The sequence below is a fragment of the Neovison vison genome, chromosome 7, assembly GCF_020171115.1.
Source record: "Neovison vison isolate M4711 chromosome 7, ASM_NN_V1, whole genome shotgun sequence".
Taxonomy (NCBI): Eukaryota; Metazoa; Chordata; class Mammalia; order Carnivora; family Mustelidae; genus Neogale; species Neogale vison.
Window position 1 is genome coordinate 146,010,104 of NC_058097.1, and position 22,881 is coordinate 146,032,984.

The following is a 22,881-nucleotide window of genomic DNA, read 5'->3' on the forward strand; positions in this document are numbered from 1 at the left end:
GTTTGGGTCCAGCAAAAAATGTGTCCCAACTAGACTGAGCATTTATATACATAAGTGCAATTGCAAATACACTTGTTCATAGTGAATAGATTACTATGAACAGAAGGACAAGAATTTAAGTCATTTGTTATATTCTGTATTGTAGCTCATGAAAGCACAGATAATAATAGTACCCATAGTGATTTATTTGTAGCATTTATTAATCATTTTAAATGACAAGAGCTAATTTGGGTATGGTTTCTTAATGAGCCCCAACTTTAGGAGATGGCTTTTTTGTGTATTGAGGGGAAATTTTAAAATACAAATGTAGGGGCACTGCACTGGTTCAGTTGGTAGAGGATGTGACTTTTGATCTCAGGGTTGTAGATTTGAGCCCCATGTTGGGGGTAGCAATTACTTAAAAATAAAATCTTTTAAAAAAACATCTAAATAGGTCATACTTAGAAAAAGTTACCTAGACGTGATCCTCCTTTGACTATTGTGATCATATCAAACCAAAACTTAAATTTGAAATGATGACATTTTATAGAGACTTTTTTTTTTTTTTTTTTAAGGATTGTATTTATTTATTTGACAGAGCACTAGCAAGGGGAGCAGCAGAGGGTGAGGGAGAAGCAGGCTGTCCGCTGAGCAGGGAGCCTGATGCAGGACTTGATCCCAGGATCTGGGGATCATGGCCTGAGCCGAAGGCAGATGCTTAACTGAGCCACCCAGGTGCCACAGAACATGAGGCATTTAAAGACAAAGCAGTTCCCACACTTATGCAATGTGAATCCTATATACTTGCTCCTGAAGTTGTCAGCTGGGAGAAGATAGCTCCTAGATGCCCATATGAATTGCTATATAGACTGTGGCAAAGCCTATACCAGGTTTTAAGCCCCTACTCCTGTTGGCAAGCTGTCTTAATCCATCTTCGTGGACCATGCAGTGTGATCTGTAGTAGTCTTGTGAATCTGAATGCTTAGCTGAACTAAAGAAGACTCCTCATGGTCACTGCAGATCATCAAGCCTCATAGTATAGAAAAATACTATAGTATAGAAAAATACATAATTCATTCATTATGCAAAAAATTGATTGACCTATGAGTCAATCTCTAAGAGTTATCCTGTTCAAAAGGTTAATTACCATGACTGTGAGGTTTCATTTTTAACTCTTTTACACACAAAAAACACCCATATAATGATACAATGAAGTTTTGTTCTTTTATCTTTAAAAAAATGCTGTCTGGGACTCCTGTGGCCCATAGATGGCTTAGCCATGATGTGGTGGAAGGAAGCCTTGGCGGGGGGTGGGGGGACAGAGGTATATTTTTAATATAATTTAGGTAAAAAAAAAAAATCTAGCCTTATCAACTAATATTTTCTCAAAGACTCAAGTTGGCAATAAAATTGAACACTTTGGATGTTATAATTTTATTAGTTGATTCACTCATTTTTATGAACTTGATTCAATAGGAAATGTAGTAGATATAGAATAACCTGGCCCACTTTGCTACTGTAGTTGGTATCCAGAAATGGATATGATAGCCTGAATCATGAAATAGATTCTCTGACGTCAAATTTAAGAAGGAAAATTAATATTGTTCAGTTTGCCTTCTAAAGTAATATAAACTAAGTTTACTAGTGCAGTACTGAAAACTAAATCATGATGGCATTCAATTATAAAAATTATGTAAAAATCCTGAAAGTAGATTCCATGTATATAAAATTCTATCAGTGTTTGCTAATACTTCATGCTCACCAGCAGCTGTTTACTGGCATTTAATATATAGTAGTAAACTCCCTATTAAATGACTGAAGGCCAGATTTTGTGTTGCGTATAACAGTGCTAACTGCATACTGGATCCAACACTGTTGTAATGACCAGTCCCTGGTCCCGGAAACAGTGATCCAGTTTCTGATTCTAAATCAAAGGAATAATGAATTAAGAAATAAAATAATAAAATAAATTAAGAAATAAAATAATAAAACTTTAGTAGCTTTTTAAGATTCAAAACACAATCACCAGCATTACACATAATTTTATATTATGTTCAATAAAAACAATTTAATTTTATTTCTAGCTTTATATTTTTCTTACCCTCATTTATGTTTTCTTGCCTGGCTTCTGTGGCCATTAGAGTTTGTAGCCCCTTCCATAGAAGGGGTGGGTAGTAATTGTTACAGCTACAAAGAAATGTTTTGATATGGTATGGGTGTTTAATTTAGAGACTTATGGGTGGATTTTATTTTTTATTTATTTTATTTTTAAATATTTTATTTATTTGAGAAAGAAAGAGAATGAGAGAGTGAGAACAATGAGGTAGGGAGGGTCAGAGAGAGAAGCAGACTCTGCTGAGCAGGGATCCCAATGCTGGGACTCAATCCTGGGACACTGGGATCAAGATCTGAGCCAAAGGCAGTCACTTAACCAATTGAGCTACCCAGGTGTCCTATGGATGGGTTTTAAAATGTCCTTGTCCTTGTACTTTTTAAAGATTTATTTATTCATTTGACAGACAGAGATCACTAGTAGGCAGGCAAAGAGAGAGGGAGAAGCAGGGTCCCCGCTGAGCAGAGAGCCTGATGCAGGGCTCTATTTCAGAACCTCGAGATCACAACCCAAGCTGAAGGCAGAAGCTCAACCCTCTGAGCCACCCAGGTGCCCCCCAAATCATCCACTTTTATATTAACCATGTTAAATAGTGTTTCACTACAGAAAAGTATAGAGAGAGCAGATAAATAGAAGTGTTATTATCACCTTGTTGTGAGATCTTAGTTTCCTTTATAAAAACAAAAGAAAATATATTATTTTTTATCATCACCATCATTCCTTCTTTACTTTAGGCCTGCCTTAAATTGTCAGGTGAAGGACAAAATACATTGAAGTTTGCATTTCTTCTATTTTTATGCCAGGAACAATAGAACGCAGACCATGTTACTTCTTTTTCTTTTCTTTTCTTTCTTTTTTTTTTTTTTTTTAAGATTTTATTTATTATTTGAGAGGGACACACAGCGAGAGAGGGAACGCAGACAGGGGGAGTGGGAGAGGGAGAAGGAGGCGTCCCACTGAGCCGGGAGCCTGATGTAGGCCTCGATCCCAGGACCCTGGGATCATGACCTGAGCCAAAGGCAGACACCTAATGACTGAGCCACCCAGGCGCCCCCAGACTATGTTGCTTCTTATATGAATCATTTGTGCTTACTGGAGAGGGAAGGAGGAAGGGAAGATGGGAAGGAAGGAGAAAAGCGAAAGAAATCTTATGATTAGATTAACTGTTGCTGTTCTCTGATTAAGTTTGTTGTGACTTGAATTAGAAGGAAAAATTGAAGTTATCATTCACAATTTTTGAGAAATGGCAGTGGCATTGTTTTTGAGTCTCTACAAATTTCTTCATTAAAGGAACATATTAATAGCAAAAATTAAAAACTCTAGATAGTATTGGAAGCTAAGGTCTTAAAGGGGCTCTGGGGTGCTTGGGAATTCTCAGACTTCTCCAGCCAGACCTCCCTTCCAGAATAAACTCCATACTGAGCTTTGTCTAAACTGCTAGGAACAGAATCCAAATTAAGTAGGACAGGGACAGTATAGGCATGCAAAAAAGAAGCTCCAAATAAAAGTATGAGAAAGGAATAGGGTTCATTCATCTCATTAAGTAAATCACTTTAAATTTGAATATCTCACAAAAAATAACAAGTCAGGAACTCTAGAGTTATGAAATTAGAAAAATTATCTATTTGACAGAAAACTAAGCAACTAAAAAGGATCAGAGTAAATCCCACAGGATTATAAGAATAAACACTTATCCGGGGCGCCTGGGTGGCTCAGTGGATTAAGCCGCTGCCTTCGGCTCAGGTCATGATCTCAGTGTCCTGGGATCAAGCCCCGCATTGGGCTCTTTGCTTGGCGGGAGCCTGCTTCTCTCTCTCTCTCTCTGCCTGACTCTCTGCCTGCTTGTGATCTTTCTCTCTGTCAAATAAATAAATAAAATCTTTTAAAAAAAAAAAAAAAGGAATAAACACTTATCCTAGAGACATTCCCACAGAACGTGAAAACTATAATTCATAGGTGGTAGAACTCAGAAGAGTCAAGATTTTTCCCAGATCCAGGAGAAACATCAGAATGAACAAACTCAAGGATCAGTGCCTTTGCCAAATGGGAAATGGAAAGCTGTGTATTTTTTTTTAATCAAAGAGAAATGAAGAAAGAGATAAAGATTTGACAGAAAGAGATAAAGATTTGAAGATGGGAAAGAAAATCCAACAAGTCTTCACAAAAAAGAAAACCAAAACCAAAGCAAGGGAGCAGGCAAAAATACTGAAGTCTGTGCTTAACAAAACCTCCTGAAACAAAGTTGTTAGACTGCATATTGAAAAGGTACTATGTACCTTGGAAAATCAACCCAGAACAACGAACATCAAGACCTATTTATTGGGATTTGAAGAAGAAAGCCTTTAGTTATCCAGGCAAAAAGACCATGTGACTTATAGCAGAAAGAAAATCGGACTGCCAGCACTCTATTTGAAAGCAATGCTTTATGATACAATAAAATGCCATAATGTATGTAAGGCAAGAGAAATGTAACCCAGGGATTATATGTCCAGCCAAACTGGCTTTCAAATAAAGACTGTGATAAACTTACCAATATCTGTGGTCTGTTTTAGAAATCTTCAAGTGAATGAGCTTCAGGTAGCTAGAATAACTATCAGAATATCAGTGGTCAATGCTGTCAAAATACATACAAACATATTCTTTTTTTTGTTACTAATTCATATATATGTTTCCTACGTTTGTTTATGAGAGGAATCTTAAGAATGACGATATCCTGGTAGTAATGTGCACTCTTAGTCTCTAGATTTTTATTCCAAAATATCATTCTCCAATAAAAGAAGCCAGCTCTTCTTAGATTGATTCTGGAGATGGGCAGGGAGAATACAAGATGAGCCTGAGACATCATAGAATGCCAGAGTCTAAGGACGTGCTCAAAAAAAATTGGGGCATGTCAGTAGTGTACAGGTGCCAATAAGAAGTAGCTCTCAGTAGTGAAAGCAAAACTGTTTTAGCTACAAATTTATATAATGATAGAATTAAACCATAGATTTAAACAAATGCCCATGAGTTCTACTTATATAAGTACATAATTGTGTAAATAAGTAAATAGAGGTGAAGGGGCAGCCTTCTTTGCAGACAGATATGGATTAGGAATGAAGGAAATACAGAATCACCATGAGGGAAACTCTACAGTAATAATTATTGCAGACAAGGTGCAGTTTATGGAGAAACAGAATATTAACATAATTTCAATGTGGCTCCCGAAGACATCTACTTTTTACAAGGAGAAAAATGGTAAAAACCAGAGCCAACAATGCCTTAACTAAATGATTAGGCATTGACATATCCTATATTCTCTTGATGTAATGCACAGCATCTCTTTTTGTGGGATCTTTGTCAAAAATATATAATCTCAACCTAATATTGAGAAAACATTTAAAAGCCAAAATTAAGAGGTATCCTAATAACTGTGTCAGAGCAGAAGAAACAAGGAAAGAATGAGGAACGGTCCCAGATTGGAGGAAATAAGAACAAACACAAGAACAAAATTAGACCTGGATCCTTAAATGGAAAGGACATTGGAGGAAAATTTAAATAAAATCTGTTTAATTAATAGTATGTTACTGTTGTTAATTTCCTGATTTTATAATTATACTATAGGTATCTAAGTTGTTAACTTTAGGAAAAACAGTGTGAAGGTATACCTGAACTATTTTTGTAACATATCTGTATGTCTAAATTTATTTCAAAATAAGATTTTTTTACTTAAGATTTTATTTATTTATTTGACAGAGATCACAAGTAGGTGGAGAGGCAGGCAGAGAGAGAGGAGGAAGCAGGCTGAGCAGAGAGCCCAATGTGGGGCTCGATCTCAGGACCCTGGGATCATGACCTAAGCCAAAGGCAAAGGCTTAACCCACTGAGCCACCCAGGGGCCCCTCAAAATAAGATTTTATTTATTTATTTATTTATTTTTAAAGATTTTATTCATTTATTTGACAGACAGAGATCACAGTAGGCGGAGAGGCAGGCAGAGAGAGGGGAAGGGAAGCAGGCCCCTGCTGAGCAGAGAGCCCGATGCGGGACTCGATCCCAGGACCCCGAGATCATGACCTGAGCCGAAGGCAGCGGCTTAACCCACTGAGCCACCCAGGCGCCCCAAAATAAGATTTTAAAAAGAATGTTGGGTGAGCATTGAGTTTGTGGTTACATGTAGCTGCATCTAAGTGGCTGATAATGAGATAATGTGTACTCAGTCGTTAATGGATATGTGTTTTGACAGTGGAGCTATAGTAGGACAGATGGAGAAAGAATGGGAAGAGTACACACAAATAACTCTTAACTTTTTATTAAATCAATTTGATGATGGTGTCAATACTGTTTTTCTGAGAATGTTTTGTATCTAGCATGAGAAAGAAAAAGTAATAATATTTTAATTATATCACCCATGTTGTCCTTTAAAACCAAGATTCTCAGAGTAGAGGGTAGATTATAAGATATAAGATAAAAGAGATTAAGAAAACACTGAAATAGCATTATGAATTTATGAGGTTTTTTTTAAAAATATATATGTGTATTTACTAGTTCTATCTACTAAAAAAACTTAGAAACAGTGTCCAACCCAACAGTAGTGATCAGCCTTAACACCTAGATTGTATTTGTGAAAAAGTTTCCCACCAATTCAGGGGCATAATGGGAATGAGCCAAGAAACATTTTGTCATTCCCGGTAGTATGCATGTTATCAAGTCATGTCAAAAAGACTCAAGGGCCAGGACAACGGTGGCTCAGTCAGTTAATCATCCAAACTAAGACATTGATCTCAGCCAGGTCTTGAGTTCAGGGTCATGAGTTCAAGCCCCACATTAGGCTCTACAGAAGGCATGGAGCCTACTTAAAAAAAAAAAAGACTCAAGAGCTAATTTAGAGATCCTAATGAATATGCCTTAAATCCATGATTTCATTATGATACTAAAAGAAAAATTGGTTACCTTTGGAGATTTCCAGTGATGATCAAATTATTGTTTTGAACATTGTTAAATAAATGAAAAGAAGCAAACTACTTATCCTTCCTTTTCTATATGAACTGTACCACTGTATAATAAAATAGTGAATTCATAAAGTTTATGGAATTTATTCCAGCAAGTCACTGATGAAGGAATGATAGAATGGGAATATCACCGTTCTGCAGTTCCTGATAAATGTTTTAGATAGAGAGCGTCAGTATCTGTTAACATTACAAAAAGAGGGTAATAAATCAGACATTAATGCCTTTTGATAAAGAAAACACCATCACTGAAATAGTTTTGCTGCAAAAAATTGAACTGGAATCTGATGAAGGCTATAGATTAAAGTGACTATTCAAGGGACAAAAAGGGCAGAGGAGCATCAGAGTGCAGTCAGCATCATCCAGAAATTATACAACAAATGATTCAATGACTTGAACAAATAATTTCAAGAAAAGTAAAGGATGGAGGGGACAACAGAAAATTAAAGGGACATGGGGCGCCTGGGTGGCTCAGTGGGTTAAGCCGCTGCCTTCGGCTCAAGTCATGATCTCAGGGTCCTGGGATCGAGGCCCGCATCGGGCTCTCTGCTCAGCAGGGAGCCTGCTTCCTCCTCTCTCTCTGCCTGCTTGTGATCTCTCTCTGTCAAATAAATAAATAAAATCTTTAAAAAAAAAATTAAAGGGACAGAAAAAGGAAAATAATACACAGGTAAAACTAAAATAAGGACGTGCTTAACATAAAAGTCAGGTTAATTGTTTTGGTAGGGAGAGTGAATTCTTGGAAAGAGGCATGTGTAGGGCTTGCAAAATAGCTGGCAAGGTCCTAATTCCTATTTGCCTTCTAATAATTTATCTGTTATTTGTTTACCGTGTATGCCTTCCAGATTGCCACAGAAATATTTCTGGGTTTCTAATTGACATGACAGATTGGTGCTTGAGACAGGCAGAATATGACAATCCTCAAGGAGTTCACAGCTTCCTTAAAGTTGATGCCTTGCTAGAGACAAAAAGCAACCTTAGCTTAACAATAGCCAGATCTCCAGGATCCTGTAAGTCTTCCTTAATGTAAGAAAATCATTTTGGAAACTCCCTTTATTCCTCCTCTTCTTAAAAGTGTATAATCAGTCACTCCTCACAACCCTAGCACAGCTCTTCCTGTCCACAGGTCCTGTCCCCTTGCTTTAATAAAAGCAACTTTTTGCACTGAAAAAAAAAGATCTGTTACTTGTTTTGTGTGGCTTTCTTTATTTTGTTATACTTAATTATAAATAAAGCCTCGTTTGATATCTACCGTGTAATTTTTAAATAAATTATAAAAGAATTGGCATCAGGGGTACCTGGGTGGCTCAGTTAGTTAAGTGGTAGCCTTCTGCTCAGGTCATGATCTCAGGCTTCTGGAATCAAGCCCCTTGCTGGGCTCCCTGCTCAGTGGGGAGCCTGCTTCTCCCTCTACCTGCTACTCCCCCTGCTTGTGTGTTCCTGCGTGTGCATGCTCTCTCTCTCTCTCTTCTCTCTGTCAAATAAATAAATAAATAAAACTGGCACCAATTCATATCCCTTTAGCATGTAGTAAATTGGTTGTACCAATGTGTTAGTGTGGGTAGCTCCTATTACTTGTACATTAGGCACATGATACTGATAAAATCAACTGATAAGTGCAGTATTTTGGGCCCCTTTTGGAAACTGTAAAATCTGTCAACATCTTTACAATGGCAAGTTTTTTTGCCAAGCAAAATATTTCAGTTGTAAAAATATATCTTCTCATAAGTATGGTTGATACTTTACCTATAATATTTCATTCATTCATTGCAATCAACAAATATTTATTGAGTACATGCTGTATATCATATATTATTCTTGGTAGTTGGAATAAGCCTATAAACAAAATCAATTGAATTCTAGCTTTACAAAGTATGGGGAGGTAGACAATAAACAAAATCAGTAAATATGCAGTGTATTAGATGATCATAAGGAGCTATGGAGGTAAAATAATTGGGGGATGAGGGAGGGTGTAACTTTAGATTGGGGGTTAGAAAAGGACTCACTGAAAATGTGACACTTGAGTAAATCTAAAGGATTGGCTAGAGCAAGTCCCTGAGGGGGAAGCATTGTCTACTTAACATGTTAGGACAAAGATTGGCAGAGTAAGGACTGCAGGCTAAAGGGCCTGCTATTCTTTCTTTTTTGTTTAAAGATTTTATTTACTCATTTGAGAGAGAGTGGTTGTGAGCACACAAGTAGGGGGGAGGGGTACAAGGGAAGGGAGAGTATGAAGCCCACATGGGGCTTGATCCCAGGACCCTGGGATTATGACCTAAGCCTCCCAGGTACCACCTGGTCTGCTATTCTTTTGTTAGAATGTATTGTTTCTTTTAGTGTCTTATTGTCCATAGTTGCTGTCTTACTACAAAGGTAGAGTTGAGTAGTTGCTATATAGACTAAAATATTTACTATCTGACCCTTTACAGAATAAATTTGCTGGCTCCTGAATTATAGCAAGGTGAGTAATACAGCTGAAGCTGAATGAGTGAGGGGTATTATAATACAGGAAGAAAAGAGCTCAGGGAGGTCAGGCTGTGGGAGGTGGGGGAGAGTGTTGCGGGGGTTGTATAGGGCCTTGTGGTTTATTGAGAATGGTTTTTTAAAATCTGAATAAAATGAGATGACCTTGAAAAGCTTTTATCATGAATTCTCTTAAAATAATCCCCAAACAATTCTTGTTTCTCTCCTTGGTCTTCTTTCAACTACTTGGCATAGGACAGCTACTGAGGTTCCATTAAAACAAGTGAGATGATAACATTGTTAAAACCTTACTGGGGGGCTGGATTGCTCAGTCATTGGAGCGGCTGTTTTTGGCTTAGGTCATAGTCTCTGGGTCCTGGGACTGAGCCCTAAATTGGGGCTCTTTGCTCAACAGGGAGTCTGCTTCTCCCTCTCCCTCTCCCTCTGTGCTCTCTCTCTCTCACAAATAAAAGAATAAAAATCTTTTAAACAAACAAACAAACAAAACCCTTCCTGAGTAGACTAGAGGAGATAAAATCCAAAACATAGGTAGAAGGATTGGGCTTAGCTTAAAATAAATCTCTATTTTAACAGGAGTAGGTTTACAGGTCAGGTGATGGGAAGGAGCTTCTGCCTCGTGGCTTCTATTTTCTCTTTGAAATGGAGGATGGAATCATCTGAAAATGTGGACATAGCAGAGAGATTGCTGGTGTGAGGATAGTGAAGAACATCGAGATAGTTAATGCTCGAGAAATGTAGGAAAGTTACTGGCAGTGTCAGTGTCTCAGAGATAGCTGGTGACCATGACTTTATTGTAATACCTACCAGTCTTACTCCTTCCTGTATCCCCAGTAGCTGATACAGATCTCTGCTCATGATAGGTGTGTTGTACCTGTTTGCTGCCAATTAATTTTGAATGTATGTTAAAAAGGTTAATGTAAACTTACACCTAAATTATGAATGCTGAATCTGAATGGTTGCTTTTGTGGTACATTGCTCTGCTATCATTTAATGTTCCTTAAGCCCTACTTGGCTGTCTTGCAAAATGGTCAACATATTTTACTCTGGTTGATAAACAGAATGAGAGTTGGTTCCAGAGACATTTAGCAGTACCATTGTAGAAACAGTAGTGTATACATACTTAATTTTAATGACAGGTCATCATGAATGAGAATAGCGTGACCAGTTATCTGTCCTCTCTTGTCTAGGATTGTCTGTTTTAGCATGGCATGTCCTATGTCCTAGAAAACCTCTCAGTCCTGGGCAAACCAGGGTTTCTTACAGTTGGGTTGCTTATAATTTATCTCACTGTAGAGAAAATACATGTTTGCTCTAGAAAACTTGGGGAAATATAAAGCAAAAAATAAAAATTATTCATTGTCTTGTGACCAAGAGGGAAAAACCACTGTTAATATTGTGATTTCTTTCTTTCCAGTGTTTATTTTAGGCATGATTGTTTATTTATTTGATTAGAATTGATGATGTGATAAATGCAATTATATATATAATAAGTACAGAAAGTACTTACTCCACTATGAGGATTTTCCCGTCTTCAAAAATATCTTTTTTAAAAAATTTCTTAAAGGAGAAAGTTCTACATATAATTTAAGCACCTGATAAATATTGATTATTGAGTATAAAGACTTAACAAATATTGATTATTGAGTAGTTGTACCAGTTTGTACTAACACTGTCGGTGAATGAACATGTTCCTTTCAGCATACTCTTAGAAGTTTTGAATGTCCTCACTAAAGGAAAACTTTGCTCTTTGGTTAGATTAAAAATTGTAGTGTTTTTTGAAAAAAAAATTGTAGTGTTTTTTGAGTTTCAATTTCTTTGATTGATAGTAGAGTTTGTACATTTTGTCATCTTTGAATTATCTGTTCCTGTCATAACCCATTTTTGTTTAGGGCCTTTCGTTTGTTTTTTTTTTTTTTTAAGATTTTTTTTATTTATTTAACAGAGATCACAAGTAGACAGAGAGAGGGCCTAAGAAAGAGGAGGAAGCAGGCTCCCTGCCGAGCAGAGAGCCCGATGTGGGGCTCGATCCCAGGACCCTGGGATCATGACCTGAGCTGAAGACAAAGGCTTTAACCCACTGAGCCACCAAGGCGCCCCAACTGCCTTTTTTTTTTTTCTTAGTTTTTAAATGGTCTCTTGTATAAGTGTATTTATTAATCGTCAAGTGCAGTATACCTAAACAGCTATTAAATGTGTCATGTCTTTGCCAAAATCTCTGTAAGTTGGTCATATAAATTTAGAAGAATAGTAAATCAAATAGTTATATAGTATGCATAATGTATAAGACGACTTTGTATGAGTAAAAGCTACATCTTAAATTGTGTTGATGTAATTTATCAACACAAGGCTAGAATTTATTGCCATTTCAATTTATTCAGTATAACCAGGGGATGTTTGAGTGTCTTACCGCAGGTAATCACAACTCTTCACAGTGGCATAGTTCGTTAGAGTAATAAGAGAGATTTGTAAATAAGTAACTGTAATTTCAGGGGCACCTGGGTGGCGCTCTGTTGGTTAAGAATCTGCCTTCCTCTCAGGTCATGATCCCAGAGTCCTGGGATGGAGCCCCTCATCATGCTCCCTGCTCAGCGGAGAGCCTGCCTCTCCCCCGCCACTACCCCTGCTCATGCTCTCTCTCTCTCTCGCTTTTTCAAATAAATAAAATCTTTCTCTTTTAAGATTTTATTTATTTATTTGACACAGAGAGAGATCACAAGTAAGCAAAGAAGCAGGCAGGGAGAAAGGGGGAAGCAGGCACCCCAGTGAGAAGAGAGCCTGATGCAAGGCTCAATCCCAGGATCCTGAGGTCATGACCTGAGCCGAAGGCACAGGCTTAACCCACTGAGCCGCCCAGGTGCCCCCCAAGTAAATAAAATCTTTTTTAAAAAATTGGAATTTGGGGTAATAGTGCTATTATAAAACCCTATAGAAAACAGGATGCAAACACAGGACAGGGAGTGGTTAATTCTTAGGAGGGGAAAAACTCAGATAAAACTACATAAAATCAAGTGATGTTTAACTGGGCTTGACAGATGTTAAGATTTTCCCAATAATGTAATAATAATAATGATTATGACATTATTATGACCAATAATGATTATCATTGAATGCATCTTTCTGTAATCATTAACAATCATAGGGGATAGTTACTGATATTTTAATTGTTTTACAAATTGGGAAAGAGGAATTGCAAGGTAAAGAAGAGTAGAAATGGCTTTCTAAGCAATGATGGCATCTTTGGGAAACACTGTATTTTTTTTTTCTTTTCTTTTTTTTTTTTTAAGTTATTAACATATAATGTATTATTTGCCCCAGGGGTACAGGTCTGTGAATTGGCAGGCTTACACCCTTCATAGCACTCACCATAGCACTCCCCAATGTCCATAACCCAACCACCCTCTACACCCCCCTGCCCTCTGCAACCCTCAGTTTGTTTTGTGAGATTAAGAGTCTCTTATGGAGGGGCACCTGGGTGGCTCCGTGGGTTAAGCCGCTGCCTTCGGCTCAGGTCATGATCTCCGGGTCCTGGGATCAAGCCCCGCATCGGGCTCTCTGCTCAGCAGGGAGCCTGCTTCCCTTCCCCTCTTTTCTTTTCTTTTTTTTCTTTTATTTATTTTTTATTTGGGAGTGAGAGCGAGAGAATATGAGAAGAGAGAGGTCAGTGGGAGAAGCAGACTCCCTGTCAAGCAGGGAGCCCGATGTGGGACTCGATCCCAGGACTCCAGGATCATAACCTGAGCTGAAGGTGGTCGCTCAACCAACTGAGCCATCCAGGCACCCCATGGCAATAGGTATGGCAATAGGTATTTCTTGACTATAGGTATTTGTATTTCACTTTGAGAGAGTTTAGAGTCTAAAGAAATGTGGAAAGATAGTTTTTCCAAGGTCTCCTAACTAACCAGTGTGGAAGTGGCACGAGAGCATGAAAGTTTGTCTGACTCATATCTCTTCATTTTTAATGAAATGTTGAAATAAACAACATAGTATAAAATATAGAACACTTAGATATTGTTAAAATTTGCCTTTGATTAAAAGTGTTATAGAAACAGGTATTTCCCCTTCATTTTCCATTCCATTCTTTTCCTCTCGTTTTCCAGGCATGGCCACAGTCCTGTGAAACATTCTTATGTTTATGATTTTGCTACATGTGTATGTAGCCATATCAATATTGTAGCATCATTTTGTGCATTTTATAACTTCTGTGAATCTTATCATACTACCTGTCCTTTTGTGTCTTGCTGTTTTCATTCATCATTCTATTTCTGAAATTTATCATATTGATCTATGTAATTTGTTTCTTTTCTGTTATTTGCTATATAGTGGTTATTCATTTTCCTGTTTGAAGGATATTTAGATTATTTCTAATTTTGCAGTTTTATAGCAGTGCTATAATAAATACTCATGTTTATTTTTTTCCATTTAGTATATGTAAGTATATTGTCTATAAGCAGAATTACTCTATTACAGAGTATATTTCTTCAGGCTTTAGAGTGGGTGTTTCCAGCTTGCTCTTTAAGCTGTTTGTGTTAATTTATCATAGGTATATAAGATTTGAGCAAACTCTGAAACCACTATCCTATTTTAAAATTAAGTCTTGGTTTAGAAGAAGAAAATTACAAAGAAATCAAGCCTCAGCAGGAATTAGTTGCCCCTTTATCACCCAATGGATGACAAGCCCAATATATATTAAGTGGATATGGATAAATTTGGGTCAGTATGGAAAAGGAAAGGTAATAGAAAGCAAAAGGAAAGGAAAATGTGTCAGACATGCTTGCATTTGGCTACATGTTTGTTCAGACAAACCCACCACCCCAGTAAAGCAAATATCACAATAAATAAAATGAATCAAAGGAATTTTTCATTTCCCAGTGATTATAAAAGTTATATTTACATTATGCTGTAGTCTAAGTGTGCAATAGCATTGTGGCTACAAAAACAGTGTACATACCTTAATTAAAAAATACTGCTAAGAAATGCTGACCATCATCTGAGCTTGCAGTGAGTCAGAATCTTGGTGCTGGTGGAGAGTCTTACCTCAATGTTTGTGTGGATGCTGACTGATCGGGGTAGTGGTTGCTGAAGGATGGGTGTCTATGGCAGTTTTTCAGTATAAGACAGAAGTGAAGTTTGCCGTATCAGCGGACTCTTGCTTTCATCAGTGATTTCTCTCTAGCATGCAGTGCTCTTTGATAGCATTTTACTGTCAGTAGAATCTCTTTCACAAAATTGGAATCAATCGTCTTAAACCCTGCCACTGCTTTATCAACTAAGTTCATGTCATATTCTAAAATCTTTGTGTCATTTCAATCATCTTCACAGCATCTTCACCAGGAGTAGAATCCTTCTCAAGAAACCACCTTCTTAAAAAAAAAAAAAAGAAACCACCTTCTTTGCTCATCCATAAGAAGCCACTCCTCATCTGTTCAAGTTTTATCATGAGATTACAGCAGTTCAGTCCCATCTTCAGGCTCCACTTGTAATTCTAATTCTCGTGCTGTTTCCGCCACATCTGCCGTTGTTGCCTCCCCGGAAGTCTTAAACCCCATGAGATCATCCCTGAGGGCTGGGATCAGCTTCTTCCACACTGCTGTTGTTGATATTTTGACTTTTTCCTGTGAGTCATAGATGTTCTTCATGGCTTCTAGAATAGTAAATCCTCCTCAGAAGGTTTTCAGTTTTCTTTGGTTACATCCATCAGAGCAAACAGTGTCTGTGGCAGCTATAGCCTTCTGAAATGTTTTTTCTTAAATAATAAGACTTGAAACTGGAAATGACGCCTTGATCCATGGGCTACAGAATGGATGTTGTATAAACAAGCATGAAAACAACATCCGTCTAGTTGTCCATCTCCCATCAGAGCTCTGGGGTGACCAGGTACATTGTCACGAGTAACAGTATTTTGAAAGGAATCTTTTCTTATGGGTAGTTGGTCTCAATAATGGGCTTAAAATATTCAGGAAGTCCTGGTGTAAACAGACCTTCTATCTTCCAGGCTTTGTTGTTCCACTTACGGATCGTAGGCCCAGTAGATTTAATTTTTAATTTTTTTTTTTTTTAAAGATTTTGTTTTTATTTATTTATTTATCAGAGAGAGAGGTAGAGCGAGTGCGAGCACAAGCAGAGAGAGTGGCAGGCAGAGTCAGAGGGAGAAGCAGGCTCCCTGCAGAGCAAGGAGCCTGATGTGGGACTCGATCCCAGGACGCTGGGATCATGACCTGAGCCGAAGGCAGCTGCTTAACCAACTGAGCCACCCAGGCGTCCCAGGCCCAGTAGATTTAGCATAAATCTTAAGTGCCTTAGGATTCTGGGAATGGTAGATGAACATTGACTTCAGCTTCAAGTTATCACTTATATTAACCCTAATGAGAGTCAGCCTATCCTTTGAAGCTTTGAAACCTGTCATTGACTTCTTTGCAGTGTGGAAGTCCTGGATGGTGTTTTTTTTCCATTAGAAGGTCTATTTGATCTGCATTGAAAATCTGTTGTTTGGCGTAGCCACCTTCATGAATTGTCTAGCTGTGTCTTCTGGATAACTTGCTCCAGCTTCTGTATCAGCACTTGTAGCTTCACCTTGCACTTCTGTGTTATGCTCCACAGCTGCTTTCCTTAAACCCCAGAAACCAGCCTCTGTTAGCTCTAAGGTTTTCTTCTGTGCTTTACTCTCTCTCCCCTTTATGGGATGGAAGCAAGTTAGGGCCTTGCTGTGGATTAGGCTTCGGATTAAGGGAATATTGTGGCTGGTTTCCCATTAAAACTTTCTGCAATCAGCAATAAGGCTGTTCTCCTTTTTTTTTTTTTTTTTAACTCATGCACACTGGAGTGGCACTTTTAAAATTTCTTTCAAATACTTTTCTTTGGAATTCACAAATTGGCCAACTGTTTGGTGTAAGAGGCCTGACTGTTCACCTGTTTGGGCTTCTGACATACCCTACTAAGCTTAATCATTTCTAAAACTTTTGATTTAATTTTAGAAATGTGTGATATTTCCTTTTGCTGGAATACTTAATGGCTGTTGTAAGGTTATTAGCTGGCCTGATTTCGGTATTGTTGTGTCTCAGGGAATAGGAAGGCCCAAGGAGAAGGAGAGATTGGGGGATGGTCAGTTGGTGGAGCAGTCAGAACACACACACTTATCACTTAAGTTGACTATCTTAAAAGGATGTGGTTCGTGGAGCCCCAAAGCAATTGTAATGGTAACAACAAATGATCACTGATCACAGATCATGATAACAAATGAAAAAGCTTGAAATATTTTGAAAATTACCAAAATGTGACTGACGTGAAGTGAGCAAATGCTTTTAGAAAAATGGTGCCAATAGACTTGCTTGATGCAAGGTTGCCAAAAACTTTCAGTTTGAACAAAATGCAGTATCTGCAAAGCACTATAAAGTGAAGGCCAATAAAAAGAGGTATGTCTGTACTGGACAGATGCCTAGCAATGTCTTTTACAGTTAACTTTTATAGGACGTTCACTGTTTTATTCCATAGTGATTATTGTTGGGCAGGTTAAGAAAGCACATAATAGGTGATTAGTAAATATTTGTTGCGTAAATGGATGAATCTGCTTTAAAAACCTACTGTAGATAATACTTCTCTTTAATTGCCTCAAGTTTGCCAAGCAGTGTTTCTGCTCCATTGTGAGTTTTGAAGAGAGTTTTTTACCTTAAGTTTTGTTTCTTCAGATTTTACATCTCTTCAACTCATTTGCATGTCTTTTACAGTTTCTTTTTAAGGATGCTTATGTACCCGAATGATCTTTTTACCAGTTATGGTTGTGCTTGAAGGCTCATTTTCTGTCATGATTTTGTTTTCTTTGCGGTTTTAGCAACGTATCTATGTAAGCTAGTGGAGCTAGAGAAGTAAATATTCTCACATCTGAAGGGAATTGAGCCAAACACAAAAATCCCAAGGATTTAACATTTTGGGGTTAGGAGAAATATAGGCCAGTGACATATAATTTTTCAGTTCACTTACTCCAGCTGCTTTATTTGTAGTTGAAGAAATGAGGATCAAAGAGTTTGATACATATGCGGAATTCCCCACTAGGTGAATTAGGATTCATGAACCTAGGAGCCTTGAACCTAATGTTATTCCTCAATTTATTTTGCCATGTTGTTACCAAATTGGAATCAGTTGAAATCACTGAAGAGATCTTTCTCATTCATCATTGCCAAATGAAAAAAGTGTCGTCTTACCTCAGGTCAGAACCATAGTGAGGTCCTGAGTTGTTTTCTGAACCAAAACATATAGAAGAATTATTAAACTGTGTTTAGTAAACCCTTAGTATTAGGTTAAAGTTACTTTTTCTTAACCAAGATGTTCAATTAATTAGATTTCCTGATATGCTAACCAATCTCAATAATCAGGAATTTACTAAGGCTGCTTTTTCAGTGGGTAGCAAAAGGCACACAGATGAAATCATTACTGTCATGTCTTTAATTTCCTTTTTGGCATGTATATATGAAATCATTAACAATGTAAAGAGGGAAAAGCCATACTGACCTTTGTTTCAGGTTCTGAATGGTGCTTAGTGATCCTTGGACGGTGTATTCGCAACATGACTTAAGTAAAAGAAGTAGTGATTTATAATTTAAATACTCTGTTAAAGATTCTGCATTCTTACTTTCAAAAACATGTTCTCCCTTCGATTTGACTCCGTTTTGTACCTCCAAAATACATTGTAATTCTGGTTTATCAATTTGGCATAATGTGTGCAAAATTTTTTGTAAAAATTACTACTTTGGTAAAACAACTTTTTTTTTTTAAAAGATTTTATTTATTTACTTGACAGAGAGGGAGATCACAAGCAGGCAGAGAGGCAGGCAGAGAGGGGGAAGAGAGAAGGGGAAGCAGTCTGAGAGAAGGGGAAGCTGAGCAGAGAGCCCGATGCGGGACTCAATCCCAGGACCCTGGCATCATGACCTGAACCGAAGGCAGCAGCCTAACCCACTGAGCCACCCAGGCGCCTGGTAAAACAACCTTTAGAGCTGAGTTTTTTCAGTTGTTAGAACAGGGTGAAGTGATGGGAAATAGAGGTAAAGTTATTATTTAATGAATTCTGTGAAAACATTCTGCTCAGATTCTCTGAGTACTGGTTTACATTGTGCAATCTGTGTAATCCCTTTCAAAGAAATGCTCTTGGGACACTTGAGTGGCTCTATTGGTTAGACATGCAACTCTCGATCTCAATTCGGGTCTTGATCTCAGGATTGTGAGTTCAGGCCCCACATTGGACTCCACGCTGGGCATGGAGCCTACTTAAAATGAAACAAAAATTTTTTTTAAATGCAAAAGAAATTCACAAAGATGATGCTATTTACCAATATGTTTTTTGCACTATTAGGTACTCCACAAAAGTTGGAAATACGTAGCCAATTAAGGTAAAAACAGGAACTGACGATAAAAATATATAGTTGGTAACATAATAACTTCTGAAATGTTCACTAATGACATTTGATAAAGTAAATTGTAATATAGCCACATTGAGGATTGCTATATAAGTCTGATTTCATAAAAGGTATTAACTATCATAAGAAAGTGATAGTGTTTCAGTGAAAAAAATGGGGTACCGTGATCCTGAAACTTCGTCAAAAATATACAAGACTAGAACAAAGTAACCTAAAATAGTAATAGTGGTTGCCTCTGGGCATTAGGATTATGGACCTTTTACTCTCTTTGTGGGCAGATGTCTCATTTTCTGTATAGAATTGTGTTACTTTTATAATCTGTGTAAAGCATAAAACAAACATTTTTCCACTGCCATGCTCACGTTACCTCAATGAAATGAAGTGCTCAGTGACTTACGAGAAAGAACATTTGTCAGTTTTTAAAACAAATATGGTCTTTTGGAAATGTTTTATGTAGTATTTTTAGTTCACATTTTTGAGCCATCACTTGAGCTTGAATAAATTATTTGAACTGTATAAACATTTGCATTCCATTGAGAACACTGAAGCTAAAAGTATAAAGCAGAAACATGAATCTTTCTGAATAAGTGTTTTTTTAATATTTAGAAGCTTTGCTTCAGGTTTGGTAATTTCCTTCACTGTCAGATTTGGGGTATTTTGTTTTTTGCTTTATGTTTCTTTTTTGGTCAGCTGTCCATTAACAGGAGACTTCTTTTAAGAGGGAAATTTCAAATGGGAAAATCTATTACATTTACCCTTTTATGTTTTATAATCTTGAATGATTTGATTTATGTAAATTTTTTTCTGATTTTTAGAGGAACAGAAGGAAAATGAAAAGATGAAAAGTGAAGAGCAGCCAGTAGATTCAGAAAACTGTTCTACACCCAGTGCTCTAGAAGAGGCTACTGTGAAAATAGAAAAAGAAGATGAAAAGGAACTTGTCAAACTGCCGGTCATAGTCAAGCTAGAAAAACCTTTGCCAGAAAGTGAGGAAAAAAGGATTATCAAAGAAGAAAGTGATTCCTTCAAGGAAAATGTCAAACCCACTAAAGTCGAAGTAAAGGAATTTAGAGCAGATCCTAAAGATATCAAAGGTAGTATGGAGAAACTAGAGCCAGAGAGGCTAGAGTTTGGTGGCAATGTTAGGTCTTCTCAAGAAATCACTGAGAAGTCTACTGAAGAAACTGAGAAGCTTAAAAATGACCAGCAGGCTAAGATACCACTGAAAAAACGAGAAATTAAACTGAGTGATGATTTTGACAGTCCAATCAAAGGACCTTTGTGTAAATCAGTTACTCCAACAAAAGAGTTTTTGAAAGATGAAATAAAACAAGAGGAAGAGACTTGTAAAAGGATCTCTACAATCACTATTTTGGGTCATGAAGGGAAACAACTGGTAAATGGAGAACTTAGTGATGAAAAGGTAACTCAACATTTTAAGACAGAACAAATGGAGACAAGGTTTTATGATACAAAAGAAGATAGCTGTAGCCCCTCTAAAGACAGAAGTGTCATTGTTGAGGGAAATGGAGCAGAGTCCTTAAATTCTGTCCTACCAAATATGAAAACAGGTGATCTTGAGAAGGAGGTGGTCCCTGTAGAGAAAGATGCTGACAGTTCAATATCAGTCTTAGAATCCCAAAATCAAAAAGGGCAGTTGGAGGAAACTGGTCCTGTGGAAATGGAAATCTCTCTTGAGACTCCTGAGATGGCCAAGGATCTCTCTTTGAAAACTGCTTTATCTGCTACTGAATCTTGTACCCTGAAAGTTGATGAGAAGTCTCCCCAAAGTAAAAAGGATAAACGCCCACAGGTTCTAGAATGTCTTGAAAAGTTAGAGAAGTCCAAAAAGACTTCTCTTGATAAGGACACACAACGATTGAGTCCAATACCAGAGGAGGTTCCAAAGCATACTCTAGATTCAGTAAAGCCAGTCTCTCCTGAGGCAGCTGAAACTTTGGCACCATCTAACATGACTGACCACTGTGAGAAGTTAGCCTCTGAAAAGGAAGTGGTGGAATGTCAGAGCACAAGTTCTGCTGAAGGTCAGCCCCTAGAAAAATCAGACCCAGAAATTTTTAAAAAAGATTCTGAATCCACCAAGGTAGAAACAGATCATCTGGGCAATGCCCAGACCTCGGGCACAGAGGATCCTTCTGAGACAAAGGGTTCTATGCAAAAAAGCAAATTTAAATATAAGCTGGTTCCTGAAGAAGAAACCGCTGCCTCAGAAAACACTGAGATAACCTCTGAAAGGCAGAAAGAGGGCATCAAATTAACAATTAGGATATCCAGTAGGAAGAAGAAGCCAGATTCCCCTCCCCAAGTTCTAGAACCAGAAACCAAGCAAGAGAAGACAGAAAAGGAAGAAGAGAAAACAAATGTGGGTCGTACTTTAAGGAGGTCTCCAAGAATATCTAGACCCACAGCAAAAGTGGCTGAGATCAGAGACCAGAAAGCTGATAAAAAAAGAGGGGAAGGAGAAGATGAAGTGGATGAAGAGTCAGCAGCTTTGCAGAAAGCAGACAAAAAAGAAAACTTGAAAAAACCGGACAAGGATACGAATTCTAAAGTAAGCAAGGTAAAATTTCTCCTATTCTGAGTTTTAATTTTTATTAGAAATAATTTGGCCTAAGTATAGCTCTTTATTTTGGCCAAAAAGAAGTTATAAAGAGCACTTAAAAAAAAAGGTATCTTTCTTCCTGTATCCGAGATGTCTTTCTCACTAGTTATCCCCAGATATTAAATTTCAGACTATAATCTTGTCATCTTTTAAACTTTTTTTCTATTACAGGCAATGTGGAAATATATATTCTCTTTATAAAAATACTATGCAGGTAATATTTAACCTGTAGGATTAAAAAATCAAAATGCTGCATAAACACTATTAACAGTTGGGATACACCTCTTCCCCATTCTTTTTCCATACATTCATGTGTATGTTCATAAATATTTACCCATTCACTTATAAAATAGATTGAATATGTTCATTTTTCTATGGATTTTTCACTTATCAATGTGTCTCTGAACTCTTTCCATGTCAGTAGATGTAGTCTACCTTTTGGTGATTGAGGGCTACATAATATTCCATAGTATGGATGTACCTCAGTTTATTTAATCACTCCCTTATTGATTGACATTTAGGTTGTTTCCAATTTTTCACTATTACAGGCAATGCTGCATTGAAGATCCTTTTGGACATAAGTGAGTATTTCTTTAGAATAGACTCCTAGAATTGGCATTGCTGGGTCAAGGGGCATGTGTTTTTTTAACTTCCGATAGCTATTGCCACATTGCCCTGCCCAAAAGGCCCCATTAGTATACTCTCACATTACTGTGTACGAGAGTGTCTGTCTTCCCACATTTAATCATTAGTCTTAGAAACCAGAGTTCTTTTTTCCATGACTCTTCTAAGCAAAATCTAGTACAAATCTATAGCTAGTTCATAGGAGTTTGTTATAATTAAAAGTGCTACTTTTAATTTAAGTGATCCTTTGTTCCCTGAAATTAGATTTTTAATTCTTTAAAAATATTTCTCCTTCTCTTGTTAGAATTATTTTGGTCTTTGATGGGGACTTTACTATAGGAATGAACTGAAATATTAATTAAAAGATTGAAACCAGGTAGTAAAAAAGTTTACAACATTATAAACTCATTTTCTGAATAGTAGATTTTAATATTTGTTAGGATTTTTATTTGAAGTTCTGACCCTTAAAAATTTTTAATTCAGGGACGCCTGGGTATCTCAGTTGGCTGAGCAACTGCCTTCGGCTCAGGTCATGATCCTGGAGTGTCAGGATCGAGTCCCACATCGGGCTTCCTGCTCGGCGGGGTGTCTGCTTCTGCTGACCTCTCTCCTTCATGTTCTCTCTCTCTGTCTCTCTCAAATAAATAAATAAAATATTTTTTCAAA

General features: G+C 37.3%; 1 protein-coding gene across 2 annotated transcripts in view; it reads left to right on the top strand.

Moving 5' to 3' along the window:
* Positions 1-22,881, top strand: part of RSF1 (remodeling and spacing factor 1) — a 163,343-nt gene that overhangs the window by 105,388 nt on the left and 35,074 nt on the right. Inside the window, exon 6 of one of the 2 annotated variants that reach the window (XM_044258457.1) lies at positions 19,784-21,549. In XM_044258457.1, coding sequence (XP_044114392.1) covers positions 19,784-21,549 — 1,766 coding nt within the window. The remainder of the gene's footprint in view (positions 1-19,783; positions 21,550-22,881) is intronic. The other variant, XM_044258458.1, reaches the window with a different exon arrangement.